The 24,125-nt window shown below is 40.1% G+C and overlaps 2 protein-coding genes across 18 annotated transcripts in view; both read left to right on the forward strand.

The window, feature by feature from the left end:
* Window positions 1-14,097, forward strand: part of MIGA1 (mitoguardin 1) — a 95,960-nt gene extending 81,863 nt beyond the window's left edge. For 8 of the 9 annotated variants that reach the window (XM_087866023.1, XM_087866028.1, XM_045801970.2 and 5 more), the window contains 6 exons: window positions 401-487; window positions 1,620-1,718; window positions 3,779-3,913; window positions 5,527-5,580; window positions 7,814-7,930; window positions 10,447-14,097. In XM_087866023.1, the coding sequence (XP_087722149.1) occupies window positions 401-487; window positions 1,620-1,718; window positions 3,779-3,913; window positions 5,527-5,580; window positions 7,814-7,930; window positions 10,447-10,665 (711 nt within the window). In that variant the 3' untranslated portion in view covers window positions 10,666-14,097. The remainder of the gene's footprint in view (window positions 1-400; window positions 488-1,619; window positions 1,719-3,778; window positions 3,914-5,526; window positions 5,581-7,813; window positions 7,931-10,446) is intronic. The other variant, XM_087866027.1, reaches the window with a different exon arrangement.
* A 3,857-nt stretch (window positions 14,098-17,954) lies between these two features.
* Window positions 17,955-24,125, forward strand: part of NEXN (nexilin F-actin binding protein) — a 51,378-nt gene continuing 45,207 nt past the window's right edge. For 3 of the 9 annotated variants that reach the window (XM_045801950.2, XM_045801952.2, XM_045801953.2), the window contains exons 1-2: window positions 17,956-18,118; window positions 20,590-20,686. The gene's annotated coding sequence lies outside the window, so the exon portion shown is untranslated. Of the gene's footprint in view, window positions 18,119-20,589; window positions 20,687-24,125 lie in introns of all 9 variants that reach the window. The other 6 variants (XM_045801951.2, XM_045801954.2, XM_045801955.2 and 3 more) reach the window with 4 other exon arrangements.

A 24,125-nucleotide genomic window follows, 5' to 3' on the forward strand; every position in this document is an offset into this window, starting at 1 on the left:
TCCCCCTGCTTGTGTTCCCTCTCTCATTGGCTGTCTCTATCTCTGTCGAATGAATAAATAAAATCTTAAAAAAAAAAAAAAAAAGATCCCTGAACAAAAAATTCTCATTATTTTTCTACATTTTGGGGACTATGTAACATTTATTTTGGATTTTCTAATATTAAATTGACAGAATTTAATATCGTATTTATTTCCCTTTAATCTTTTATGATTATAGGTTTCAAGAGCTCTTTTTAAAGCCTTAGTACAACTTTTCTCTGTGGTCTACCTGTGGAAATAGTACCACGTGCAATGCATTGACTGTATCAGGGTAATTTATGTGTAGATGTGCTATGGAGTCAAATGTCCATTCAGATTAATTATAGGTTTCTTTTTTCTTTGGCATTGGATATTTTTTCAGGTAATACTTTCAGAAACAGCCAACAGGATATTCCTTGCTGAGAGTGGAAGGAAAATTTTATCAGCATTAATTGTGAAAGCACGAAAGGTAAACTTGTTTTGTTGGCAAGTTTTTTACTGTTGATTACTGAAGATCACCATACATTACATTGTAATACATTGAATTTGTAACAGAAGAAAAAGTTCTTCTAGATTGTTGCAAAGGTTCACATATGAAAAATAAATTACCCAAAGAGCATTGACTTCTACTTGGGTTGATTTAGTTTCTATGTATGAAGTCGACACTATTTTGATCAAGTTGTTGCTCATACATTGTTTCCAGTTTGCTGTAAAGTCTGTGAGTGTCGTGTGGGGCTTATCATTAGATCTAATACTACAGCCACCACTATTATTTCTAATACATTTTCACTTACCTCCCTCAAATCCTGTTCAGTGAGGTTCCGGGAAATAGTGTAGATCTCAGATATCTGGAAATACAAATTGAGCTGCCTCTTACTCTTATTCATGGGACTGAATGAGGCAGAGCCATCACAAGAACTTCATTAAGACTGTAAGGAACCCCTTCCCTTTATGTAACGTTTGTCCAGATGTTGAGAAGAAGTAAATAAAACAGGTCTTTCTTGAGCCATTTGAACACCTGGTTTTCTGACCCATCCTTTTGAACCTCAATCACCTCATTTGTATAATAGAATTATATTTATGATACACTATGTCAGAGGGTTCTTACGATCATTAATTAAATGAGAAGTGAGAAAGCAAAATTTTTTAAAGTGCAAAATAAATGTAAGGTGATATTAATTACTTATAATTCCCAGTGTAAATCTTACGTTGCTTTCTTGACCTTCCTGTGACAGATTAAACCCAGTGATTTCCCCTAGAGTTCCTCGAAGAGGCATGGAACTGCATCAAAAGCATCACATAGTGTCTGCTGTCACCAGGTTTTCGTTTGAAGGGCTGACCTAGATAGGCATACATACTTGATTAGTAAGCAGTTTGCTCATGACATTTTACTAATGTTCTTAGTCTGGGGTTCTGCCAAATGTTGGAACAACAAAATATTAAACCAAGTGTATATGACATACCTTGAAAATGTATTTTAATTCAGTTCCTTAGTAGAATAAAGATCTAACAAACACACTTGAAGAGTAACTCATTTACTTTGTAGGCTTGAGCCTTGTTACAAAGTTGAGTTTAGGATTAAAGTGTGTTTTCTTCTGCAGAATCCAAAGAAGTTTGAAGATGTTTTTGATGAAATGATATATTTTTTAGAGCAGACTGATCACTGGGATAGTACTGAAATGGAACTTGCTGCTAGAGGAGTAAGTTTAAATTTTTTTGTAATATTCATTCCCCTTAGTTATGTACATAACGATATTTATATAATCTGAGGCCACTGTTTCCTTGTCCTTGTTAAATGGCAGTAAAACCAATTATGTGGTAGTGGTTATGACAGTCATAAACAATAGCAACCACAGTCTTTATACTTTGGGGCAATAGTTGAAAACGATTATTTTTTTAAGTCCTTCCTTCCTCCCTCCCTTCCTACCTTCCTCCCTCCCTCCCTTCCTTCTTTCCTTCCTTCCCTTTTCTTTCCTTCCTCCCATTCCTTTCTCCCTCCCTCCTTCCCTCCTTCCTTCTTCCTTCATCAGTAAAAAGGCCCAGCAAGATGAGTGGTGACCTTTACAGGGATGGTTTTGAATGGGACAACAGATAGTTTAGAGGGACCAGGGGACTGGCTACACAGGATTAAACAAATAATTAAATATATTGAGAATAATGGGAGCCAGGTTTTGCACACTCAGGAAGGAAGGTATAAAAAGCCAAGATTGGAGTAGGAGCTGTCTGTGTGAATTTGTAGTTTACTCTGTGTGTGTGTGTGTGTGTGTGTGTGTGTGTATTAAGATGTAGAAATAAATATAAAGGTTTGCATGTTTAGAAGCATATGTATACTTCCTGGTTCTGTTCACCAAGAGTCTGGGAGCAGCAACACCTCAAAAGAAATTACTCCTAGCACATGGAGTTGGCCTCTAAGTACCACTGTTCACTGAAAGGAACCTAGGACTCCTTGGAAGAATGGCTGATTTCAGCACTGGGATAGGGGAAGTACCTGATGAGCCTGGAACATTTTGTTGTAACAGAAGCTTAAAGAATGAGTTTGCAAGGGGCTGAAAGGCTTTGTAGGCAGAGAAAACAGTCCGTACAAAGACAGAAAAACATACTCTTTCTTTTTTTGGTGTTCCCTCATTTGGTGGAGGGATTGGTGTCCATTCAGTTGTGCAGGCCAGAAACCTGGGACTCACACTTTACACCTCCCGGTCCTTGCCTACCATATCATATTTACGTCTAAGTTTTGTCAGTTTTTTTAGTTTCTTCATCTTCTCTCTAATCCTGCCAGCACCATTGTGCCCGACTAAACACTCTGTATCCCTGGGCTACCTCTGAGTCTTTGCACTGCCGGATTCCCTGGCTACTCCTCCCTCCCTGGCACCACCCTCTCCCTCCTCTCCATTCCAGTCTCTACACTGCTGCCAAACAGTCTTTAAAAAATGCAGATCTGATCATCCATCTCCCCTCTACCACTACCCCTCCAAAATACTGGATAAAATCCAAAATCATGAACATAGACCTAGCCCTTCCTCCTTGTCTCCAGCCACTTGCCCCTGTGCCCTTTGCTAGAGAGGGCTACAGCGCACTTTTGATGATTTTCTTCAACTGAACACCACTATGTTCCTTCTTTCCTGAAACACTTTGACAGGTATTTCCCATATCTGGGATGCCTCGGTCCCCAAAGAAAGGCCTCTCTGACATGTAGTCTAGATTAGAATCTCCATCATAAGCTCTCATAGTCCGATGTCCTTTTTCCTTTACTGGGTTTATCACAGTTCATAACTGTGTATTTGTGGGGTTATTTGTTGCTGTCTGTTTTCCCACTAAATTCTAAGCATCTCATTTGGTTGCCATGGAAGTTTGAGCACCTGGTATGGCGTGTGGTACAACACGGTATGCATGACTGAATGAAGAAGCAAGAGGCTCATGATGTGGTGGGGAAGACGGGCAGATATCCCAGGAACTGTAGACCAGAGCAGATGGAGCATGGTGGGTACCGTAATCAAAGCCTGAACAAAGGACTCTTAGAATACAGTGAAGGAGAGATTAATTTCAGCTGATGGGCTCTAGGAAGGAACAGCTATTATGCGAATTACAGTTTCTGGTGGTGAGTTGTTTTCATACTTGTCTCTTTTCCTCCTCTTTTTTTGTCAGGGATATAATGTGAGTCAGCTGTAAAGACCCTGCTGTTAAAAAGCGTGAAGCCCTGGTTCAGACTGTATTTCAGCTCTATGTAACAATAATTTGTGTTTTAACTCATAATTTAATGCAGGTGAAAAATCTAAATTTTTATGATGTTGTTCTGGATTTTATATTAATGGATTCCTTTGAAGATTTAGAAAACCCACCCACATCCATACAGAATGTAGTAAATAATCGCTGGCTAAACTCCTCCTTCAAAGAAACTGTAAGTGGTGGTTTACCTTTTTCTCAACCATTTAAATTTGATGAGAAATGGTCAGAGCTGGGAAGATCAATAAGACTTACTTACATATTTGCCTATAGAATGACTAGCGTGGAAACTGGGCTCAATCTTTGATACTGGGATCAGCTGTGTATGAGACGCAACGTCCTCAGATGAAATTCCCTTGGCTCTTCTGTCTGTCCCTGCGCTGACCTGCAGGACCCAGTGTTTCTTCAGATCTCAGACTCAGGCTTCAGACCAGTTCAGGCCTAACCAAAAATTGTAACTGAACTGGCTCCGTGACTAACCTGAAATATAGCAGTTGTGAAAAGGCAGTATGTCTTTTTTAGAGAAAAATATGGAGATTTATGTTCTCAAATACTATCAAAAATTAGGGGAGGAAGGAGTGCTTCACTGGCTGAGGTGGTAGAGAGTGCAACTCTTGATCTCTAGGTTGTGAGTTCAAGCCCCATGTTAGTGTAGAGAGTATTTAAAAATAAATTTTTTAAAAATTAAAAAAAGGGGGAGTAAGAGAAATAGGCATATGCAAAAAATAAAACAGGTTTAAACTATATTCGATACTTTGAATGTTATCAGTTTCTCTTGTTTTTTGAACTCAGATCTCTATTTGACTTTGTTTTGTGTGCTTTAAGTGTGTACCTGGAAGGAAGTAGGTGGAATAGATATTTATGCTGTAATTAGAATGCCTTTAAAAAAATGTTCCAGCTGCCTATTTCACAATTATTTTGGAAATTTCTGATATTAAATTTTAAAGCATGTTTAATAAATCCACTTTTCACTCAAAATATGTTTTAACCATAAAAGGTACATGTTCTCCCATTTCTTAACTGATTTGGTAAAGTGATCTTGATCAAAGTTGGGCCATGCCAGATGTCCTTAAGATCCACTCGTATGTTTCAGTCCCTTTCATTAAGGCTGTATTCCTTAGTTCTTTCTTGGAGTAAAACTGTTAGCTCTGGGGCGCCTGGGTGGCTCAGTTGTTAAGCGTCTGCTTTCGGCTCAGGGCGTGATCCCGGAGTCTTGGTCCGGAGTCTTGGGATCGAGCCCCACATCAGGCTCCTCCCCTGGGAGGCTGCTTCTTCCTCTCCCACTCCCCCTGCTTGTGTTCCCTCTCTCGCTGGCTGTCTCTCTGTTGAATGAATAAATAAAAATCTTTAAGAAAAAAAAAAACAACTGTTAGCTCTACCCGCAGCTATTTCCAGCAGTACTATTCCTGAAGAAAAAAAACACTATGTTGTCTTCATTACTATGCATAAAACAGCTATTGTATATGTGTATCTGTGTACCCATATTTTCACTCTTTTCCCATAGGAGCAGAACTGAAGAACTCTGAGAGTTGAATTATAGTTAACCAAGTTCCTTGGTACCAGAGCTCAGCCTTTTTCCTTCAGTGGCTTTGCATTTAATTTTAAAACTTATAAAAACAAAATTCCTTTTCATTATTATTCACGAACAATAGAAGGATCCTGGACTGGTTAATGTTTTGAACATTTTAAACCCATAAGCCTATGAATTTCTAACAAAAATCACCCCGAATGCAAAGTTTATGTAGTCATAAATGTAAGTCTTGCTTTTTCTCCTCTGCATATATTTAGGCTGTGGCTTCAAGCTGTTGGTCAGTGCTGAAACAGAAGAGGCAACAGATGAAGGTAAGCTTCATTATGCCATGGACTTCTTCTTTTTTGGGTAATTTGAGGCTCCTGTCAAACTGCTGAGTCAGTTCTCAAGTGGGGATGGCAGCTCATAGGGACCGTCCCTGAAGCTGGGTGAGTGACTTGTTGATACTGGGTTCGCTTCCCATTTTGAATTCCTTCTCCCTTTCCCTTAACATTCTGTATAGTTCAGTAGAGCAAATTGAGGCACGCATGGGATTTCTAGTATGTGAGAGAGGGTTTAGGGTTAGAAATGTCTTGGATAGAATTTTTAAAATGATTCTAGGGACCATGTATGTGAATAATTCTTGTTGAAAATGATTCCAGAGTGGGGCGCCTGGGTGTCTCAGTCATTAAGTGTCTGCCTTCGGCTCAGGTCATGATCCCAGGATCCTGGGATCGAGCCCCACATCCCAGGATCCTGGGATCGAGCCCGCTTCTCTCTCTCCTCCCTGCTTGTGCTCTCTCTCACTATCTCTGTCTCTGTCTCCCAATAAATAAATAAATAAATAAATAAATAAAATCAATAAATAAAATCCAATAAATAAATTAAATCTTTAAAAAAATAAAATAAAATGATTCCAGAGGGCAACCCTCTCAGGTCCCCTCCCTCTTTGGGAGCTTTGTACTCTATCATTCAATAAATTAAAAAAAAATGATTCCAGAGACCCTGTGTTTTAAACAAGCTTTCCAAATGATGATTATAAACTCTAACATTTGGGAACCACTGGTTTGGGGCTAGGGAGCAGACTTATAGACTTGGGCTTGACTCTCACAGTAGCTATTATGACCTGGGCAAGTTCCTGACTCTCAGCTGACCTCCAGTTCTCCTGTTTGAAGAATGGAATTGGTACCTACTTCATAAGGGTAGGTGTAAGGATGAAACGAGATAATATCAACCAGCTTCATTTAAACATAGAATGAAAAATATAAAAACGAGATTAATAAATAATAGTTTCCATAATAATCATGATAGTAATAACATATATAACTTTATGTCTTCTTAGATTAAATCTTGTACCTTAGACTAGTCTTCTGTCCATAGCCACAGATTACGTATATATCTCACCTCTTGGAGAACTAATTTCTATACCTGGAATGCCATAGTCTTTCCTCTGTATTTAAATATATCTTACCTATTGTTGAATTCAGCTCAATGTTATTACTTGCAGAAGCATGTCTCTTCATCCAGCTCATGCTAAAGTCCTACCTGTCTGAATTCCTACTACAGTTAGTCTATGGGATTTAGAATTTTAATATATGCAGAACCTCTCAGACTAAATGATCACTTCAGTGCATCCTTCATAATTTTTTGGCCTTCGCTGGTTAGCTATGTGTTACTTAGGACAGGTTACTTACTTCCTCTGATGTATCACTTTCTACCTGATTGAAATGACGTTAACAGGACCTACTTTTTCAGGAACGTTTTATTAGATTAAATAGAACCTAGCACATTATCTGGAATATAATGGGCACTCATTAAATGGTACTTGCTGCTAGAGTATATATTTTTTTAAATTGAGGTTTGGAGCCTATAAAATAGAAAATAACCCCTCCAGGAGACAGAATCTTAAGGCATAGTTATCCCCCGTTGATGCCATATGACAAATCCCACAGGATGTTATTTAACAAGGGAAATTCAGAAAGTTATTAATAAACTTCGGTTTCTGTGTGTATTACTATTGCACGAGAAGAGGTAGTAATTACACAATTAAATGCTTCAATAATATCTGGTTCCTGCACTAAAAGTTAGGATTCTAATTAGCAAATTTTTGTGCTTAGTCATTTAAAAATCATTTTGGTCTTTTTCAGGTAGTCTAATTAAGTGATTGAATGGAACTGTTTAATAGCTGAAACCATGGTAATCTCATTCATCCTAAAAATTATAGTGTGAAGGAACACCATAGCGTTCTTGTTATTGCTTGGTTGTAACACTGATGTGATTACTTTTTATGAAGTATTTTTATGAGGTGAAAATGCCTTCAAGAAATAACGTTCCTCAGCACATTTGAAACTGTTGGCTAGGATATGAAAATTATATAAAACATTCTGTGACTCTAAAAGTTACTTGTAAGCTTATTCACTTTCTTAGTAGGCTGGCTCAGCGTTAACCCTTGGGCTGTCCTCAAAAAGAGCTGATGATATGATGGACAGCAATTTAAATCTCTCGGCTAGAGATAGCTAACTCAAGAAGGTAAAAATAACTTGATTCTCCTTTACTTCCCAACAGATCCCAGATGGATTTTTTGCCCATTTTTATGCCATTTGTGAGCAGATCAGCCCTGTCCTCGCCTGGGGCTTTTTGGGTCCTAGAAATTCTCTCTATGATTTATGTTGCTTCTTTAAGGTATGTTCAGTCATTGAATCGTCTCTTTTTTTCTAATCGAAAAGTGGACGAGGCTTTATTCTGTTTTGTTTTTGCTTTTGTAGAAAAAAGAATGTTCATGAAAGGTAAAGTTATAAAAGTCACCTAAATTCAGTGTTTAAATGCCGGTGGAACATTATTATATAGATTTGGTGCTTTATCCTGGAGTAGATTCAACAAGTCCATTCACCTCATCAATTCCTCCTATAATGGATACGTGCTTTTGTGTGGTGTTACCGTGTTACAATCAAGTTGCTGCAGACAGTTGTTCTTTACCTCTGGACCCTTCTGAAATGTATAAAACAATACTAATGTGTCTTTGTTGCACATGTGAGCAATTCAGAAGTAAGTTCTGGTTTAAGGTAACGTGAATGGTAAACCCCAGTTGTGAGAAATAACGTGGGAGTTAACGGTTGTATCCCAACATCAGCAGTTCACCAAAACAGAAAGTATAGCTCCTTGCAGAATCTTCTGCTTGGTAAAGTGCCAAGAAAAGTCTCACTATTTCATAGTCTTGAATTTAGGCTGAGTTTCAAAGAGCAAATAAAAGTAAACATAATCAAGTATGAATTTGAAAGTTTTTGATGTTTGAAAGTTTGGATGTTTCACGCTATTGTTCATTTAAAAAGTTAAATTTTTATGTTTAAGCGCTGTTAATGTAACATTTCTATAAATGTTTAGTAAATATTTATTTTACTGTCATTCAAAACTGATCAATTTTTGACTTGTGTTTTTTCGAACTCCTAAAATGTAAGGTATGTGTTTAGTGGGAAGAATTCTGACTGGGGATTAAGTTTGTTGTTAATGAACAGCCTGACTCTGGGCAAATTATGCTCTGTGCTCCTTTTCTTCATCTGTAAAATGAAGGGGCTCGACAGGTTGATTGCTAACGACCCATCCAGATACAGAGTCAAGCAAATCTAGGAAGTGTGCCTTCCTAGTACTTCTTAACACTTGATTTCTGTGGGATAGAAATAAAGTATTTCTGGTTTTTGCTGTTTGGAATTACTTTTTTTTCCCCCATCATGGCATAACAGCCTGTGACTTAATACTTAGTAGTATACAACTTGCTTAAAATGAGTTTCAGCAAAAAAAGAATGAGATTTTGCCATTTTCAACAACATGGTTGGACCTACAGGGTGAAATAAGTCAGACAGAGAAAGACAAATGCCATATGATTTCACTTACATGTGGAAACCAGAAAACAAAGCAAATGAACAAAACTCATATGGAATCATAAATATAGAGAACAAACTGGTGGTTGCCAGAGGAGAGGGGATTGGGAGGATGGGTGAAATAGGTGAAGGGGAATAAGAGATACAAACTTCCAGTTATAAAATAAGAAAGCCACGGGGATGAAAGGTACAACATAGGGAATACAGCCAATAATATTGTAAAAACATTGTTTGGTGATGGGTGGTAACTACACTTACCATGGTGAGCACTGAGTCACGTGTAGACTTGTTGAATCACTGTGTTGTACACCTGAAACGAATAAAACACTATAGTTCAACCGTACTGCAGTAAAAAAATGAGTTTCAGCATAAGTATTAACTTAATGAAATATCCTTCATCATTTTCCACTGGTTTGAGACCTGAAATTTTTATTTTTCATATATCTTACGTTTTTTATATACAGAAAAATATACACTTAAAACTTAAAAGTTAGGGCACCTGGGTGGTTCAGTCGGTTAAGTGTCTGCATTGGCCTGGGATCGAGTCCCGCATCTAGCTCCTGGCTCAGCAGGGAGCCTGCTTCTCCCTCTGCTTACAGCTCCCCCTACTCGTGTACTTTCTCTCTCTCACAAAAATTTATTTATTTTTAAAAAATAAATAAAAAATCTTTTTAAAAAATTAAAAAAAAAAAACTTAAAAGTTACAGGGGCAGCTGGGTGGCTCAGTCAGTTAAATGTCCGACTCTTGGTTGTGGCTCAGGTCATGATCTCAGGGTCGTAAGATCAAGCCCTGAGGTGCTCTGTGCTCAGTGCAGAGTCCGCTTGAGATTCTCTGCCTCTCCATCCACACCTTCCCCTGCTACTGCTTTCTCTCTCTCTCTTTCAAAAATAAATAAATAAATAAATAAATAATTTTTAAAAAGTAAAAGTTACAACTATTGGAAGTAGTTTACTCTTCCGTCTTAAAGTAGTACCAGTGTTCAGAGGTAACACCGAAAACCTCAATTACTGAGAAAGAGTTAGTACCAGCCCCTTACATTTAGACAGTGCTTTAGGGTTTACAGGCATTTCCCATAGATTTTTTTTTGTCATCATCACGTCAGCCCTGAACAGTAGTACTAGTATCCTATATTTTACAGAAAAAGAAAATGTGACCTAGGAAAGGTTTAATCGCTCGTTCGAGGCCCCTTTTCCACTGTGATATGATACTAGTACTGGAAGCCAGGCCTGCTCCTAATTCAACGCTCGTTACAATATTGGTAACTATTTAGATTAATATAATTTTGGTCGATAGTGCCAATTTGCTTTGTGTTCATTTTCCAGAATCAAGTTCTTTTCTTCCTCAAAGACATTTTTGACTTCGAGAAGGTGCGCTATTCCAGTATAGAGACTTTGGCCGAAGACCTCATGCAGCTCCTTACTCGCCGCACTGAACTCTTAATGGCCTATCTCGGAGCGGACGCGCTGAGGCATGCAAGTAGCTGTCTGAGTAGTCACGGGCACGTTATGTCCAGCGGCCTGTTGGAAGCCAAAGTACAATAAGTACCATAAAAACCATACAGTGGGAGTGTGCTGTGAAATAGTCAAGGTAACTATTGATTTTGTACCACGTATTACAAGGAGTTGGGGGATACGGACTCAGGGAGGGAAAAGACATCTGGGAGAGAATGAGTGATCATTCTGTATTTACACAGAAGCTCTGTCGTTGAATCCCTGTGTACTGTATCCAAAGTGGCGCTTTCTAGTCTTTAGGTAATAATTTAAGTCAGGAAATGTTGTATATTTTACAGAAATATTGCTTGAACTGAAACCAGTACTTGGGAGTTAGTTGATCTGTCGTCCCGAACTGTCTGCAATGTCCAGTATCATTCTCAAAAGCTCTGTTTTTATGCTTTGCACCTTGAAAGTATACACTTTAGCCAAGACCTTTGTGGCCCCCTTATGTAAGAATATATTACTCCTAGTGTCAACAAATTTAACTTTGCCTGAAAATGTATTTTTCATTGTAAAGTTATTTAGTGTTCAGTCAAGGTCGGGCGGTAGTGGGGTTTGAGATGTACTGCTTACATTACTGCCTGTGCATTTGCTCATGTTTGAATCAGAGAAGTTGTAATGGCTGAGTATCATTATAAAACATTTAAATGAATTGACACTGAGAAGTTTACAAGTTACAAGTTTATATTTGATTTACTGCAGTTTCCAAAATATATTATTATTGGTCCTATAAGTTAGAATAATGAGACTGAAGAAATTTCTTTTATCTTTTTATAGATTAGAGCATTTTCCCTTGAATGATTATTGATTAAGAAGAAAACATTAACTATGAGAGGTCATTAAGATTTTTTGTGTGTAGTTTTGAAACTATCTCCCAATATCTGAAGGTATTAATCTGTATATAGTAAAATAATTTCTCCTTTCTTCTGTACAATTTGTAGCACACGGGGAGTTTGTCATATTATGCCCATATTTTAAAAATATTCATACTTTGAATCTTAGTGAGTTTTTAAAGGTTTTCTTCCCCTGGACATAGAACAAAATATTTTTTAGTAGCATGGAAGTATATTTCATGTCCTTTATGATAAATAAATGAACAAATGGGTTGTTCATGTGCGTAGATGTCTTCAGAGTGTAGTAGATACATTCAGAGCTGTGTCAATTTAGTGTCTAAATCATATACCACTTATTTAAAGTGGCTCACTCAGCATATCAACGGATTGGATTCGTTGATTTTGCTCCTAAGGTGGGCTTTTTTTTTTATTTTAAGAGGGAGTTACTCAGAAAGATCTAAAATATATTTTTTAAAAATGAATTTTTAGATTAAAGTGCCTAGTTTCTGATTAATGAATAGAGAATGAAAAGTGAGGGGGGAAAGCATAATCTTTTAAAGTTTTAAATTTACAGTTGTGCCACACTTACGTAATACTAGTTACAAAATATGAGTTTCAGAATCTTTATGCTGTTTGCATGTACTGTGTCCCATAATGTGTGGGTTACAGCATTAAACAGTATGAAATATTGCTCTGATATTTAGCTCCTGATGTTTTGACATATATTCTTAATTTAACAATTGGCTATTCACAATTCTTATTATTGGTGGAAGAATAGCATTAGAAGTATCAAAGCTAAAAATTCCATTATGTGTTGTTTTATTTTTTAATTCATATTTTATAGTTTTAGCTTCTTGTTGAGGTCCCACTGGTCTTGAAAGATTGACAGACGTGCGTGTGTGCACGCACACATTCCCATCATTGCGTAGGCAAGACAGGTATTGCTTATACTAATCTTCCTGTTGGGGGGGGCTAAATGTTTTAAGTTGTGGTTTTATCAACAAAGCCGTAGTAAACTTAATTAATTTTTTATTTGAGGAGGATATTGTTTGAAATCTGTTTGGAAGAATTGCACTATTTAATAATGCTGCTACTACGTAAGATAACTCTGGGGAATTTATTTCATCAGATAAGATGAATGGCTTTCCAGAAGGTGATTTTTTCCTCTTTTACATTTCACCTTAAAAAAAAAAGTCACCCATATTCAAGAGGTTGGTTTGTCAAATTCAGTGTTTTAAGTATGATTTGGTTCTGGTCAGTTATGTAGCTACTGCTTCAGCAAAATGCTTTCTTTGTGGCCTTTGACAAAGAGACAAGAGTGACCAAATAGAATTTCAGGGTAATAAGTATAGGAAAAAACCTCTCTATTGTATGGGAAGAAACTTGAACTTTTTAAAAGAAACATCTCTTAAAAATGGTTCTGGCCACAGCAGAGTACTTAAGACATATGTACAAACTTCAGTTTGCCTTGAAATTGGGTTAAACAACGAAAGCAATGTTATATATAATAAAAAATGATTAAACTGGTCTAGAACTTTTTAGGAAAAAACCCTGTTAGACTCTTGCTGGTGCTGTCAGAAAATCGCCATTGCCACCACCAGCCTGCTACCGTCCATTTCTCTGTGTACGTGGTCATCAGAGGGCCTTGAATTTATCCTGAGAAAATGGTCTTTTCCTCCTGTTTTCTCAAGGAAAAAAGATCGTGTTCAGGTGATTTATGTTTGGTAACTTTCTATTTTGGTTTCTCTACATTTTTGTTCAGCTAAAAGTAGTTATTTCTTCATTGAAGGCTTACGATATATTTATTAAATGTCAAAGTGAGATTTTTTAAAAAAGAAGCCAAGTTTTTCATACGGTTATAGTCAGCTCCAAAAAACTTTGTCTCATAAGATAGTACTGTTTATTTGCATCCATTTATTTTGATTCTATTGTTAAATTACCTGACTTTATAAAAAATATTTACAAACTTTTTCTTGCCTTAAGATGTAACGTTTTCACACCTGAAACTCATGTAACATTGTCAACTATACTTAATTAAAAAAAAAGATGTCACATTTTCTGCTTAAATGATTACCTAAAGAGTGATTATTTGCATCACAAAAGAATTTAGTTTAGTATTCCTTTAAATCCATGAAATAGGAATGCCAAAGTAACGTTTAGTATACTTCTCTGTGACCTTTCATAATCAGAAATTTTAAATTATGTTCATGACATAATTTGCTTTTATTTTAATGTGAACACATATTAGGAAATTATTTGGAATATACATTGCAAAGTGATTATAAGAATTAGGCTGAATTCAAATCTTTTGATTTTTGCTTGGATTAATTAATTTAGAAATTTCTCTGTAAGTGAGACTTAAGAATTTGTATAATCTGTGATTAATGGAAATAAGGGCATTCTTTCTTTGTTCCTAATGATTCTATTATATTATTGTTTTGCTTAGTTTGGAAACAACCATGTATTGTCCTTACTTGGCTGATATTAGTAAACGTGTCTATTTCCTAAATGTAGGGATTGTACTTATTTATGTAAAGGTGAAACACTACAGTAGCAGAAAAATAGCACTGGCTCTTTAGCTCAAATAAGCACTGTAACATGGATGTATTTCTACTACTGCCAAATAAAACAGTGATGGTACATCTTACTGATGTGTTGACTATTTTATGCAGTGCTCATATACATTTGCACGATGACACTGGTCTCATCAGACCCCGTCACAGAGGAGCTCTCCATGTCCCTCAGTCCACACCCACAGGCGCAGAGAGCACCGACGGAATCAAGTACCAAAGCACATGTCTTCTCTGTAGACGAAGTGGGAGAAAAGACAGTTCTGTGATGAGTGAAGCCAGAGTACTTGTGTTTTAATTAATAAAGTGTTTGGTTTGGGAATGCCATCAAACACAATATAAACTTACCTAATTGATGTTCGTGCATCCGTCCCTATTCAGACATCCCGTTTCCCCCCACTTCCTGTCAGAGTCCACATATGTTTAGTCAAGGCAGAGGGGATGCTGCCGGGGGCCCTGGGGCACCGCATGGCAAGGCGGCTTCCCCGGCTGTAAAACAGCCCAAAGCACACCAGCCCGCGGGCACTCTTCCCAGTGCGGAGACAGGGCTGGACAGGGACCAGAACCGGACGCTGGAGCCGCACCTCAGCCTCTCTTCTGTTTCTTTGTCGCCTGCCGTCCTCTTCGATCCCGCTGCCCGGACGTCATATTTTGTATATTTTAAACATCTCTGGGTTTGGGGGCACCTGGGTTTTTGGTGGCTCAGTCAGAAGAGCACTGGACTCTTGATCTCGGGGTCATGAGTTTGAGCCCTATGTTGAGTGTAGAGATTACTTAAGTAAATAAAAAAAAAAACTTTAAACATCTCTGAATTTTTAGGTACGTTTAAAATACGTCTCTACAAGCATCTCAGTGTCTTACTGTGATATTATTTGTAGGGCTTTGCTGGAAATTTCTGTTAATTCATTTGGTTCATCCACTGTCGTCTTTACTGTTCTTATGCCACTTTTGACTTTTATTCTGTAGTATTTCTTTTCCTACCCTGTATTCTGTGATACTTTATCCTGCCACCTCTACTCCTTTAATCTCGCTCTCTCCTCATGCTGTTGACATCTTTGATCACGCTGCACAGCTCTCTTGTCTGCTGAGGTGTTTGGGTTTGTGTTTTTTTTTTTTTCCTACCTCTAAGTAACCTTCATCATTTGTGCAGAGAAGGACTGAATTGCGGTACAGAAGAGAAAAGCAAACCTTCCTACGACACTTTATTCTTAAAAGCCACAGCAAAGGAACGGGTACATCAAATACCACCTCAGCGTTTTGCTTTTAACTGTCTCTTATGTGTGTCACAAAAGCCTTTCACAAAGTACATTTATATATAGGAGATTACAGAACTTTTATAATTCGCTATGTTTGAAATAATACCATAATGCTTGAATATAGAGGAGCACTTTGACAATTGCAAGCACTTGAAATATATAATTTCCAGAACTTTGCTTTTTTTTTTCAAAAAAATTTTTTTTATTTTAACAACACTGTGAAAGAATAGGCCCACAGGCTTTAAAAAGGACTGGATCCTTAATGTGGTAGGGGGTGGCTAATTTAAAAAAGTAGGTTAAAGCAGGTGTGTTTGTTATCTACTGCTGCATTACAAATTATCCCAAAATTTAGCAGCTTGAAACAACAAACATTATCTCACACAGTTGCTGAGGGTTAGGAATCCCAGAATGGCTGTTGCTGGTGGTTCTGGGTCAGGGTCTCTCCTGAGATTGCAGCCATTGAAGGTCTGACTAGGACTGAAAGATTTGCTGTCAAGCTTTGCTTACTCACATGGCCATTGTCAGAGGCCGTTAGGTCTTTGCTATGTGGGCCTCGTAACAGAGCCGCCTGAGTGTCTTTAAAACTACTGGGGCATCTCCCAAATGGAGTAATTGAAGAGGTATCAAGGCAAAAGACACAGTATCTTTTATAACCTAGACTTGGAAGTGACATACCATCATACCATGCTAACATATCGTGTTGTATTGATCACACAGACCACCTTTTGGACAGTGTGGGAGGAGATCACACAAGAGTGTGAATATTAAAAGATGGGATCATTTGGGGTCATCTTGGTGGCTGGACACCACCGCAAGGAATCAAAATACACCGGATGTAGTTAAGGTCGACCTGGTTCTTTGGGCAGTGTTGATGCGGAGTCAAGGCCTTTACTTGCAATGCGGATCCATTTGGTATTCCGAGATATCTTTGTTATATAAACTACACCGCTAAATCATCACCTGCGATTTCCAGTTTTCCTTACTTTTGAAGGAGAGAAACTTTACATGAAAAGCAATGTATGCTGAGTCCCCCTAGTTTTTATAATTTTGTACTCAGTTTTATACATTTGTCTTTCCCACACCTAGCTTGATGGTAATTTTTATAATCTCTTTACCTTTCTCAAGTTTTCAAAGCTTTCATCTCAGCTTTTCTAAAACCATAACTCATTTTGCCTTTATATTTTTCCTTTTAAGATGTTGATGTCATTTCAGTAGCATGCAACTGTTATAATCAAGTTGGAGAACAAACCCGAGTGACTCAGGGTGGGTATATGAGGAATGTCTGTACGAACTGGCAAATCTTTGATTTCAATAGTGTTAAACTTAGCTTGTCCCAAGCTGAGCTCCTGACTATACCTGCCTAACCTCCTTCTGCCGGTCTTTCTCACCCCAGCAAAGGACAACTCCACTCTTCTAGCTCCTCAGGCCAAAAACTTGGTCCTCCCACCGCATGTTGAATCTGTTGCCAAAATCTACCAGTTCTGCTTAAAATGTACCAAGAAAAAAAAAAAGTGCTGAGCGTGTCTCACTACCTTCACAGGCGTCACTGTGGTCCGCGCTCCCCTCACCTGCCAGCCCGGTGGTTTTGGAAGCCGCCCAACCGGCCTTCCTGCTTCAGTGAGTGTATCTGCAACACGTCAGCTGGAGTGAACGTGTTAAAAATATGTCCGATCATGTCGCTACTTTGCTCAAAATCACCATGGCCACCCACCTCAAAGGCCAAAGTCCTTCCAACGTTCTCCATCAGCTGTCTCCTGCCCCACTCCACTTCCTCTCTCTAGTTCAATTTAAATTTTTCTCTTTTCTTTCATCTATCTTTTATTATTTATTTTCTGCATGCAGCGAAGAACTGAAGATCTCCCCCACCAGAAAAAACTCCCCCTCTGGATCGACATTTCAGGTTTTAATATGGATTGTCTGATGGCTTTAACTGAGTGGCTGGTGGCCCACGTTGAAAAGGCCCATGGGTGCTAATATTCACAGGTGCCTTTATGTAGGTTTTAGAAGGGCCAAAGGTGATTTGCCTTCAAGATTATATAAGATTATGTAAGTATTACTTACTTTCAGGTTTTTTGTTTTTAACCTCTTCTCCCTCCCCCTTCTCCTTCCACCTTTGTCTATCACCACTTTTAGAGTTAAAGAGGAGAGCCAAGAAAAGGACAGCCACAGCAGACGAAGTCGTCCCCAGACTGCTGCCCTATGGTCTCAGCGTTAGAAGAAAAATTGGCCAAAGGTCATGGTTTGGATGAAGATAGCGTAGTGGTTCGGGGTCTTGGTTAGAAACCAGGACTGGGGAGTCGCTGAGAGAGGTGGGCCGCAGGGCAAACCGGCTGTAGGTGGTGGGGAGCCAGCTCCAGCCGCTCTATGAATCCCATCATCACTCCCTTCCCACTGGGGATGTGGCCTTCCGTCCCCGGCCCCTGCCCGGAGGTGGAGGCAGACCCCACGTAAAAGGTTCAGCGACCCAGAGTCGGGCGACACGCAGGTTCTGGGGGAAAGTTGGCAGCCGCCGCCCCCTCTTCCGTCTCCCTCCTGGACACCCCACCCCTCTCCGGGCGCTACGGCGGACGTGGGGGTGGGGGGAACTGGCCTAGTGTTCTGGAACAGCTGCAGCCGGCGCTGGGCCCGCCTGGAATGCGGGAACAGGCTGCGCACCAGGACTTTTATGGAAACTTGCTGGTGGAGCCGGCGGCGGCGGCGGCGGCAGCCAGAGGGCTCCCAGCGGCCGGAGCGGCAGCGGCAGCGCCCGGAGCGCCCAGACCCCCGCCCACACCCAGGCGCAGGACGCGCACAGCCTCTCCGCGCGCAACGAGGACACTCGCTCGTCGCCGGCTCCTGGCGGGTGAGAGGAGTCGGGGAACGGGGGGCGGGGGCGGGGGCGGCGGGCCCGGAGGTGTCGGGTCCCCCTCGGGGGCGGGGGCCGCAGGGAGACGCGCCCCGCTCCCGGCTCCCGGCGGGGCTGCAGCCAACTGGGGCGGCGCGTCCGGCGGGCGCGGCGGGGTGGCTGCCCGGCTCTGCGCTCTGGCCGCGCGAACCGGCCTCTGGCTCTGGGGGCCGTTTGGTGGCCCTGCGCCCCTGCTTTCAGCCCCGCTCGTGCAGGGTGGGCCGAGTTGCGTTCGGGTCCTTTCCCCACTCCTGCAGGGAAGAGCCCTCCGCGAGCGGAGTGGGTGCAGTCCCTTCGCTCTACCCTTGGGGTCCAAGCAGGTATAAAGTTCAGTGTCGTCCCCCCACCCACCACGTGCCCCCGGCGCGGTCTCCGTCTCCGCCCGCGATGCCTGCTGTTTTTAAGAGAAATCATTCCTGGTCTGTCCCTGCGGAGGCTGGGGAGTAAAATGTGATTTAATAGCCTATCTTATCTACCCCCTCCCTCCAAAGAATGTTTTGGAGGCGATTTTGTCCGAGGTGGGATGTCGGGGCTGCGCAGCTACAGTTGGCAGTTGGAGTGCATAACGTGGTCACCTCTTGAGACCTCCCTTGTCCCTCTGCTTTTTGAAAATGCGAAGCCATTCCGACTGCTTATAAACTGTGAAACGCTCTGCAATGCTAAAAATGTATTGGCATTTGCAAAGAAAATGGTTAACCAAGTTGAGAGGTTAGTTGATTATCGCAATGGCTTTGAGGTCTTTATTTTATATTTATTTAAGGTCCATAACGCAAACAAAGAGAGTTGGGGGAGGGTGCGGAGGCGAGAGAGTGAGAACTAGGTAAAAATAGCATAAGGGAGATGTCCTAACAAAATGTCTGTCCTAGGGAAAGAGGCAGGTAGAAAAATGAAGTGAGCCATAAGAACTAGTTCCATGAGCAAAGCAATGGGAGCATCATTCATCAGCTAAAGTTTGTTAATGAATTTATGTAACGGGCCCACTGGCCTGCGAGTCACAGCATAGCTATGTGTTGGGTAGTACCATTAAGTAAACCCGAGTATTTATACCATCTTAGTCACACGTCATTAAGTGAACCTCATCATGCCCCCCCTCCCCGTCCGTCCTTGTACAGCTTAAATAACTGCCATAAGAAAACCCAAAGTACACCTAAGTCTCTGAAATTCTTTTGAGTTTGAGGTGTGCGAAAGTGGAAAAATGCATAATTAATCAAATGGAGCGACTGTCTTCTGGGGAGATATGTTTAATATAAATGAAATTTGATTATTTAATATAATTAAGATTCATCCTCACAGGTATTAGCCCCCTATTTTTGAAGATCTTTTATATTTTGACTGGGATAATTTAAATAAAAATGTGGGGAATTGTGTATTTTATCTGCAACAACTTCCTTAAGGAGCCCTGAGCAAAAACCACAACAAAATTCTTTTACATCCAGTTTCCCTCACTACAGTATTGGTATAATTCAGTTTTAATAGAAGATTCACATTTCTACATCCATTTTAGGCTGAACTGTACTGAATAGCAATTTTTCTTCCTCACCTTCAATGGAATCTATGCTATTTTTGAAAATTTGATATGTAAGACTGATCATTGTCAAAATGTATGTCATCTTGAGAGGGCTATATTTAGCATCAACAAAGGAATGCGTTATCTAGGCTTTTGAACAGTATTTTTCCCCTGAAATTACACTTGAAGTATTTAGGTTAGGGTTTCATTTGTGAACAGAATGAAAACTGAGTATGTATATTTGGAAGATTAATTGGGGATTTAGATTGCTTGGAAGCCGAGTGACCTAAAATGACATACTTCATTTAGGAAAAAAAAATAATAAAACCTGTTATTTTTGAAACCCCCTAAAGGCAAATAAAGGTATTGTTTAAATAAAAACACATGCCTACAAGAAAGAAAACAGTGCAGTAAATGTAGAAAAACGTGTAACAGACGCGCAGGTGTCTAGAAGCTTTTATGGAAGAGAGGACTCCATACATTTTATAGTGTGTGGGCCATATACACACAGAAAATGTCTCGGTAATCTTTATAATTTCGAGGGAAAATGACCTACAACATTCTTAATAATTTCCCCCATTTCTGTTCTTCTTTATTCAGTTCGTGGTCTGTATCACCTGTGTAGTTTCTTTCACATTATCTTCTGGTTTTGTAATTGCAAAATTACATATTATTTACATATACTTAGAATTGGTATATTTTCTCTTTCTGTTTAAATATTCAGTCCGTAATTTGGCTGGCCTTCCAGTAGTATACTTTCTACACTCTAGGGTGAGTGGATTTTTACCCTGACATCCAACTTCTAGTAAAATGTTTTTGTTCTAAAGTTATTATAACCACATTATAGGTATGGTTAAAAATGATCAAGAATGGAAAAGGGGGCTTTCAAAACGGGACACGTGTACTGTTGGTGTTTTGATAGGTCTCCTCCCTTCCCTTGCGCACAGGATTTTTCCCTCGCGTGGCCGTAGCTCCGGGAGACCGCGTGGGCAAGCCCCTGGTGCAGTATCTGCCGGCCAGTAAGTGTTCAGTACCCCTTCTCTTTCTCCCCACGCCTCCTTTTTTTTTTTTTCCCTTCTTGTCATCTCCTTTTGCTGTCAGATTAGAAGACAGATTGGGGCTCCCTGGGCCACGTTTTGAGGTTGGTGAAATTTGACTTCTACCTTCCTTTCTGTGCCTCTTTCTTGTCCTTTCCTCCCCTTTGACTGTGCCTTCTTTCAGGCCAAACTAGGCCTCCCTTTGTCTCTCCATTTTCTCAGTGCGGCCTGTTCCTTTAGATCAGGGCCACAAATTGGCAGCCAGAAAGCTGTCTTCAGCCACAGGCATACTTACAAATTGGTACATTTTGTGATAAGGATTTCCAGCCTCTCCTGCAAAAGTGGGTCGTTTCTGCATAGCAGCAGTACCCTGGGACTAGGTAGCTGCTTCCCCCTCAGGTCACACATATCCCTTCTGACACCGTCTCCACCTTCCCTATTACCTCAACCTGTAGTCACTGGTGTTACCTGCCAGTGACACTCCCTGACATGAACTTACATTTACTTTGCCTGACTCTAGACACTTGAGTATGCAGTAGTCCCCTGACATATGAGGCAAATCTGAAGGGATCGGATGCAAAGTCTGGACCCGGCATCAGGAACCTGGACTTGAAATGCTGTAGATAGATTTTGGTTAGCAATCCTTCTCTTAAATAATGTGATCGTGGGAGTGAGAAGAAGAGGTTAACGTTCATTGACACTAATTGCTGGTGTCAATTTGAGCTGGAAGGGACCATGTATAGTTAAGTAAAACATTTGAACTGGTGGGATTACAGAAAGCATAGGGTAGTATTTCTGGGAAAGAAATCTTTCCTAGGAACTCTTAAACTCCACCCTAGAAGTGTGTAGGAGAGGTTTTTTTTAACCCCTAGAGACTGACCATAAAGAGAAGTTAACTTCTTCTGCCTCCCCACCCTCCCTTCGTTTGGGGCCAGAGGCCTGGGTCTGCCCACTCCCAGCTGTACCCTTCCTTGAAAGGTCATCTTCCACCCGCAGAGAGGGTGAGGAGGCCCAGTCTCCTCCAGAGATTACCACGTCCATGGGCTTGGGAAACCAACTGCTGGTTTTTCATGATACCTAGTTTAATGTAAACTCACTCGATCTTATTTTCTATTCATTCATTTATGCATCCTCATCATCAGCCCTCTTTTTGGAGATGTTAGTCATAAGTTTTACGACTTTGGATCAGAGAGTTTTCCTGTTATCTCTTTGTCATTCATCCACTCGCTCAAATATGAATTGAGTTGGTACCGTGTCCTAGTTGTGTGAGACGTTAAGGATAAAGAACAGAGTGGAGTAGCATTCTTTTAAGGGGCTTGTAGTATGCTGAATGCTCTTTGAGAACTCTCACCTACAGTCATAGGAGTGCAAAGTGTTGTACATTGTTAACAGAGAAGAATAGCACAGCAGGTGGAAAATAAGATTCCTGGTTATGGGGGCGCCTGGGTGGCACAGCGGTTAAGCATCTGCCTTCGGCTCAGGGCGTGATCCCGGCGTTATGGGATCGAGCCCCACATCAGGCTCCTCCACTATGAGCCTGCTTCTTCCTCTCCCACTCCCCCTGCTTGTGTTCCCTCTCTTGCTGGCTGTCTCTCTCTCTGTCGAATAAATAAATAAAATCTTAAAAAAAAAAAAAAGATTCCTGGTTATTAGTGAGGAATTGTTTATTGGTCGGAAAAACTCACTATTTCACACAGATAAAATATTTTTGAATTGTGACAAGGTTTATGACTGGTTTTATATTTTTAGTTATCTTTTTAAATTTTATTTATTTACTTGCCAGAGAGAGAGAACACAAGCAGGGGGAGAAGGCAGAGGGAGAAGCAGACTCCCCACTGAGCAGGGAGGCCGACGCAGGGCTCCATCCCAGCACCCTGGGATCATGACCTGAGCCGAAGGCAGACGCTTAACCGACTGAGCCACCCAGGCGCCCCATAGAATATTTTTAAAGTATAAGGTTATGATCTTCCTTAACTGAATGTAATGTTACATTGTATTTAGGTGTATATTTCTGCTAAAGTGAAAAATGATAAAAATTTAGGCTCACATTTTATAAAGCTCAAAAGAACATTTGTTCCAAAGACTGTAAAGAGATCTTAACATTTCCTTGTAGTATATAGTTAAGTATTCTAAAATCTTCAAGAGACACTAGGGTGGCTCAGTAGTTAAACGTCTGCCTTCAGCTCAGGTCATGATCCCAAAGTCCTGCGATTGAGCCCCATGTCCAGCCCTACTCAGCGGGGAATCTGCTTCTCCCTCTCCCCGTGCCCCTGTTTGTGCTCCCTTGTGCACTCTCTCTCTCTCTCAAATAAATAAAATCTTAAAAAATAAAATCGTCTTAAAAGTGGAGACAAAGAATTTACTTGAGTTTAATGAAATGCAGATTTAAAGCTGACCGTCTTGACATTTCTGTTCCTTGAGAAAGGAGATAACACATTAACACAATGAAACAGTTATTATAAATGATAGCTATGATTTTTAAAATTCTTAACTCCTGTGTTATTTGCTAATTGGAATATTTTAATTGCATGTCTAAAAAGTTAATTTAGAAAATTTAGAAAATACAGAGGTCAAACATAGATACAATAATTCTAGAACAGAAATATCAGCATGCGTATTTTTAGATCTGTTGTACTTAGTATTACATTCTGTGAGACTTACATATTGTCTCACAGCTTGAGCGTCATAACTTAATATTCAGCCTGGAGATGGTAACATCCCCAAATTATACTCTATTCTTAAACACATTTTGTCAGGCTATTAAGTCATTTTCAAAAGCTTCTTGAAGCTTCTCTCACTAATTGCTATGCCTATTGATGCCAATATTAATATTACCATTGGGCATATTATATATATGTTTTATGTACTTATATTAGGTAAAAATGGAGAATGATAAGGTGAAATGAGTAGTTGGGTAACAGTCAAGAAACCTAGAGTCTAGTTCCTTGTTCTGTGGCTGAACAGCTTGCAACGTGGATAAGTCACTGAATCTCTTTGTGCCTATTTTTTCATATGGTAAATGAAGGGGTTGGACTAAGTGATATTTTTTTTTTAAAGAATTATTTGAGAGGGAGTGCGCGTGTGGGCACATGTGTGCAAGTGGGGGGGGCAGAGGGAGAGAATCTTCAAGCAGACTCCCTGCTGAGCACTGAGCTGGACACCCAGCTCAATCCCAAAACCCATGAGATCACAACCTGAGCCAAACCAAGAGTAGGATGCTTAACTGACTGAGCCACTCAGGTTCCCTGGACTAAGTGATCTTTAAGGTCCTTAGATAAAGAGTTCTAAATATTCATGATTTTTTTAAAAAAAATATTTATTTGACAGAGAGAGAGAGAGCACAGGCAGGGGGAGTGGGAGAGGGAAAAGCAGGCTCCCTGCTGAGTAGGGAGCCCGATGCAGGGCTCGATCCCAGGACCCT

This window comes from Ursus americanus, chromosome 12, assembly GCF_024610735.1.
Source record: "Ursus americanus isolate L20-20 chromosome 12, mUrsAme1.1.p, whole genome shotgun sequence".
Taxonomy (NCBI): domain Eukaryota; kingdom Metazoa; phylum Chordata; class Mammalia; order Carnivora; family Ursidae; genus Ursus; species Ursus americanus.